This window comes from Eimeria mitis, genomic scaffold (assembly GCF_000499745.2).
Source record: "Eimeria mitis Houghton genomic scaffold, Emh_scaff193, whole genome shotgun sequence".
Taxonomy (NCBI): domain Eukaryota; phylum Apicomplexa; class Conoidasida; order Eucoccidiorida; family Eimeriidae; genus Eimeria; species Eimeria mitis.
The window spans coordinates 1-5,564 of record NW_024015101.1 but is presented as its reverse complement, the minus strand read 5'-3'; the positions used below and the strand labels follow the sequence as shown (position 1 = coordinate 5,564).

The 5,564-nt window shown below is 57.1% G+C and overlaps 1 protein-coding gene across 1 annotated transcript; it reads right to left on the bottom strand.

The window, feature by feature from the left end:
- Window positions 1-284: 284 nt before the first annotated feature.
- On the bottom strand, window positions 285-4,870 carry EMH_0002740 (zinc finger (CCCH type) protein, putative; the record flags this gene model as incomplete). Its single annotated transcript, XM_038022382.1, has 10 exons — window positions 285-682; window positions 837-900; window positions 1,078-1,275; window positions 1,531-1,753; window positions 2,002-2,180; window positions 2,399-2,425; window positions 2,899-2,942; window positions 3,086-3,431; window positions 3,659-4,077; window positions 4,813-4,870. 10 exons carry the CDS (start codon window positions 4,868-4,870, stop codon window positions 285-287), a joined length of 1,956 nt encoding a protein of 651 aa, XP_037878236.1.
- Between the last annotated feature and the right edge of the window lie 694 nt (window positions 4,871-5,564).

Sequence of the window (5,564 nt, the reverse complement as noted above, 5' to 3'; positions counted from 1 at the left end):
GGCCCCTATAGTCAATTAACGGGGGAGCCCAGATCTCCACTGCTGCAACCGCAGCTACAACTACAGCTGCAGCTCCATCTACAGCTGGCGGCGTTGCGACAACTGAAAGCCCTTACCGCGCACATGTGGGAGCAACAAAGAAATGGACGCGGGGGACTCAGCCCCCCGCGCATGCGGCAAAGAAGACGCATGCACGGCTCCGCTCTCTCCCTTGAGCTGCATCCCAGTCCGCCGCAACAAGACACCTGAGATACGCGGCTGCAACGCTGCTGCTGCTGCTGCCGCTATGCCGAGGCTGCGACATCCTCCGCCATAGCCGCTGCATCCGGTGCGTCTCCGTCGAGTTCAATGTCTCCGGCTTCCGTCCCATCCGCGGGAGCAGCACCAGGGGCAGCAGCAGCAGCGGCAGCAGCAGCAGCGGCAGCAGCAGCAGCGGCAACAGGTGCCGCCGCAGCAGCATCAGTACCCGCTTCAGCTGGGGTTGCCGCGTCGCCATCTGCTGCTGCAGGGGGAAGGGTTAAGGCCGCCATCTCTTGCTGCTCCGGAGCTGCCTGTCTCCTTTTCAGGGAAGGAGGCGTGGAAGGCAGCGTGAAGCTCAAGGCAGCAACAGCAGCATTCTGCTGAGCAGTGGAGGCACCCCCACCGGAGTTTGTTGCTGCTGCTTCGGCCGGTGCACCAGTCTCTGAAACACAACAAAAATAACAAACAACAAACAAACTGCGAGCGTCTGCTGCCCATGGTTGACGGCAGCGAAGTAGCGTTTGCGACGCCAGAAGCAACAGCAACAGCATCGATCAGCAACATCATCGGAACCAACAACAACGCGAGGTACGTACGACTGTCCTTTGTCCACACTTTGTTTCTAAAAAGTCCGTCTTCCCCTAGTTCACCCATCCAGCCCTGAAGCGCGCCAAAAAGAGACATGAGGCAACGGCAAGGGCCCGCATGCATGGAGCGCGCGTGGCAGGCATAAGAGGAGACAGACAGCGAAGAAAACAGGGAACTGCGGTCAGCGACAGAAGCTCAAGATACTAGGCCTTGATGTGTTCTGCAAGAATAGAGGTACGGGCGGCTGACAGGTCGCTCCGGATGCATAAAGTTGCAGCTTGGGTTCTGGCAGTTCTGCCCGTAGCGACACTTCACTGGCGGATGCACGTAAAAGCAAGAAGAGCCGAAGGGACAACGCGGAAAATTCGCGCAGCGAATAGCCGGGTGAATGTAGTTGCACTTCGTGCCAAACGGGCAGTCCGGCCACCGCAGACAGCGACGTCGCACCTGAAAATCAACAGCAGCAGCAGCGCCGGCAGCAGCAAGCTCAAACCCACCAGCATACCACTCAAACTAGGAGGCGAAGCAGCAGCCGCTCGAGCAGCTACAGCCGCAACAGCACGTTCGGAGGAAGGGAAAGGAACACCCACACAGGAAACAGAGATCCGGGACGAAACAGACTGCCACGCACGGAAGGAAATAGATATAAAACACAGACAGAGAAGGCAAGGAGGAGGCAACACTACCAATGAGAACACTCACCTTGGCCTGAGGAACCCCCGTCCCAGCCATAGGGGCGTACTGCTGCTGCTGCGGTTGCTGCTCCTGCTGCTGCAGCGGCATCCGTTGGTGCGAATGCTGCTGTTGCATCATAGGGTGTGCTGTTGGAGCAGCAGCAGCAGAAGCTGGATGCAATGGGTAAGGGCTGTCTGCTACGGCCCCATGCTCAGCAGCCAGGAAAGCCTCCACAAACCTGGGGTTCGGTCTGCAAACAGCAGCGGCAGCAGCGAATCCAGCAGCAACAGCGAGTGCAGCAGCACGTGTAGCGGGAACTCGGTAAGCGGGCCACAGAGGACGAGTAAGAGGAGAGACACAAATGATTGGAGAGACATCCGGTAGAGACGCAAGTACAAACTGGCTGAAGGAAGCAAGCATAGGAGACGGAAAAACTGAGTTACAGCAGCAAATGAGATAACCTCTGCGACAAGAAGTTTCTCTCAAGCATCTCCTTACTTCAATATCGCTTTCGGGGCGCGCTGCAGGGCAGACTCGGGGACAGGCATATCCGCTGGAGCCGTCGCTGCTGCAGGCATCAGCGGCAGCTGCTGCTGTTGCTGCTGCAGCAGCTGCTGCTGTTGCATAAGCTGCTGCTGTTGTTTGATCTGCTGCATCTCATACGCCGTGGGCTGCGCCTGAGACCGAAAGATGTCAGCAGCAGCNCAGCAGCAGCGACCCAGACAGGGCCTGACGAAGGGGAAGGCGTGTTCCTCTTGCTGCTGGTGCTGCCCATAAGGTAGATAGAGCGTGACATGGGTGGCGTCTTGCTTCCGTTGCTGATGCTGTGGCTCCTGCTGCGGCTTCTGCTACGGCGGCTCCGGGGTGGAGACCGATGGGACCTGCTACTGCGCACAGAGGTGCCGCTGCGGCTACTGACGGCCTGCAGTACAAGCGATACACAGGGACAAGAGACAACGCAGAGACAGAATGACGCGAGATGCAGGCAGGATATGCAAACATGCGCCCATGCATGCAGGCACAAACACCCCCAAACAGTGTAGCAACACCACAGAAGATGTACCAAAAAGCAAAAAAGTACTGCGAAGGCTGCAAGGCGACGCCACAGTTGAACAGCAGCAGAGTTCCAGAGCAAAGCGTCAGCAGAAGACAGAGATGGTTGGCGACAGATACATGAGAGACGCATCAACCGCCTCCACACACCAAACAGACACACGCACGGAGCATACGTATAGCACTGCTGATGCAAAAAAGGAAGAAAAGAGACGAAAGTGCCCGAACATGGCAGCAAACACATCTAGTAAAAACAGCTACAGAAACGCAGCAACGCAGCCACGCGAGCTTGAGACTACTGCTGCTGGTGCTGTTGCCGCTGTGTTAGCGGCGCTGACTCACCGCCTGCTCTGCGGCACGCATCAGAATGAGGCGACGGGAGATCGCTGTAGCACAAGACATTGCACCGCACGTTTTCTTTACCAATGAAGTACAGAGCTATACTGCTGCTGCTGCTGCTGCCACTACTAGTGCTGTTGTTGCTGCTGCTACTACTGCTGCTGCTGCTACTGTTGCTGCTCCTCCTGACTGTGTCGTGCCCCACTGTCGCTTCGAGAGCCGCGGCCCTCCCCGCGGGAGGGTTCGTGCTGCGTGCTGCTGCTGTATCTGTGACTGCTGCTGCTGCTGCTGCTGCTGCTGCTGCCATGCCTGCTGCTGCTGCCCTGCTTGCTGCTGCTGCTGCTGCTGCTACCTCCCCGCGACGTGCCATCGCTCGTACTGGAGTGCTTTGCACTGCTACTGCTGCTGCCGTGCTTGCTGCTGCTGCTGAGATGCTTTGACCTGCTGCTGCTGCGGTGTCTCCCACTGCTGCTGCTGCTGCAGGCAGCACTTTGTTGCTGCAGCTCCCGCTGGAGCCACCGTGTGAAGTCATCAGCCTGCACAAACACCCAGCACCAGCAAATTCAGCAGCTCCTACAACAACCAGAGGGAGACTAAACGCACGAGGACAACAGTTCAAGGGAGGCGACGAGACCAGCGGTCGTACGACGGCCTCAAGACATCAGCCGAAGCAGCACCAGAAGCTGCAGAAAAGGCGTTAGGCGATCGAGAGTCCATCAAAAGCATCAGCAGTGGCGAACACAGCTGCAGCAAGCCTGCTCACTGGCTGGCCTAGGAACTCCTTCAACTCCTCCAGAAGACGGTCCGTCGGGGCCTTCTCACGTAGCAGTAAATGCAAAATGTATTCGGCGAGGATCTGTGCATCGTCAGCGTCGTCTTCAGCCTTGCTGCCACTGCTGCCGTGGTGGCCGTTGCTGCTGCTGCTGCCGTCATTCGCCCCACCGCTATGGGTCAGGTAAGACACCCGCAACTCCTCTGCTATGCGCTGCTTCAGCCGCTTCGGGGCTCCGCTGCTACTGCTAGCAATTGCTGCTGCAGCGCCTGCCATGTCAAAGCCATTGCGGGTAAATACCTCCACCGTCATCTTGTAACAGTTGCTGCTGCTGCCGCTGCTGCTGCTGCCGCTGCTGCCGCCGCTGCTGCTGCCTTCTGCTGCTCCTGGTTCTGGTGAGGATGCAGCGCCTAAACAGCCACGTGCAGCAACACAAGCAAAGGCAAGTGAGCCAAAAGATAAACCAGTAAATGGGAAAATGGATGTGAGGGATCGCTGCTGCCGCCGCCGCCGCTGCTACCGCTGCTGCTCCTGCTCCCGCCACAGGGGGCAACGACGCCAAAAACAAGAATACGCCGCTGAGGGCGCGCGTCCGTCCGTTCAAGTATATAGACACTTCGTTTAAATTCAAAACCCCTCCTCAGGAGAGCTCACTCCCGCGACCTATGCGGAAGCTACTGCTGCTGTTGCTGCTGCCGCTGCTCCTATTGCTGCTCCACTACTGCTGGTGCTGCTGATGCTGCCACAACCCCCAAGCTAAGGAGAAAGAATGGAAGCAATGAACATGCAAAGGTCCTGGGGCAGATGGACTGCTGCACGCAGCACCAGATGATGATGTTCCTGCTGCAGCAGCCCATGCGGTGCCGCTGCTGCTGCAGCAGCAGCCTCTTGGCTGCTGCTGCTGCTACATGATTCTTAGAGAACTTCCAGCTAATTCATACATAGGAACTTCCACAGGAAAAAAGCTTATTCACTACCTGCGTCTTTATAACTTCTTCCTCTAGTCCTGGAGCTACAGTAGACTTACCGTCGTCGCCCCGCAGCCATCGTGACCGCCAGTTAAGGATTTGGCGGGGATTTATGACATATGAGCAGTTTCAGGCTAAAACATTGCAGTGTATTTACCGTGTCTTGTGCTAGCTTACGTGACTCTTGTTGCTCGTCTAGTGTGCCACTGGAGCAATCGGGCAGCAGGCATCGCATGCAACATGGTTGCCTACTGTCATACTGCAGCGTACTCACCAACTGAGGGACTTGGCATCTGCTCAGTGCCCGATTCAGTCACTTTTTGCGTTGCAGGCGTGCTAGCCAGACCACGTCACAGTAGGCAGATGTAGCGGGGTACAACGCTTTTCCTCTGGCCTTAATCGAGGACAGAAGCGAACTGCAATGTAGGTGAACACTTAAACCAAGAATTCCCCAGAAGCAACTGGCCCCCTTCCCCTCTCCTCAGCCTTCCTGGACGTCGAGATCAGGGAAAGGGTGTTGCGGGGACGACGCAGCCTGAAGTGGGGTTGCAGCGCATCAGGCTGCGGCAGGTAAAACGAGCCAGCCTCACGAGTGCACGAAAAGAAGTTTTACCTCTGAATGCACATATAGGGCGTTTGCATGTGCTTACACGCAACCTACTAAGGCCAAGTGGAGGTTCCTGTGCTAACTGTAGGCAGACCATGCTCCATCTGCCCCCCCATCCGGCAAAAAAAAAACCTCCCCGTGTGCTTATGTGCCGATTGAAGGCGAGATAGGAGGCCCGGGCTGTCTTCTGCAGTCGCCGGTGATGTTGTCTAGGTTGTGGGTGCAACCGTTATATCATGTGACCCCATCACTGCGCGGCACGTTGCTTGAGGGCCTGCGCATTTTCCTGCTTGTTCTGCTTGTTCCCTTGGCGGCGCTGTTC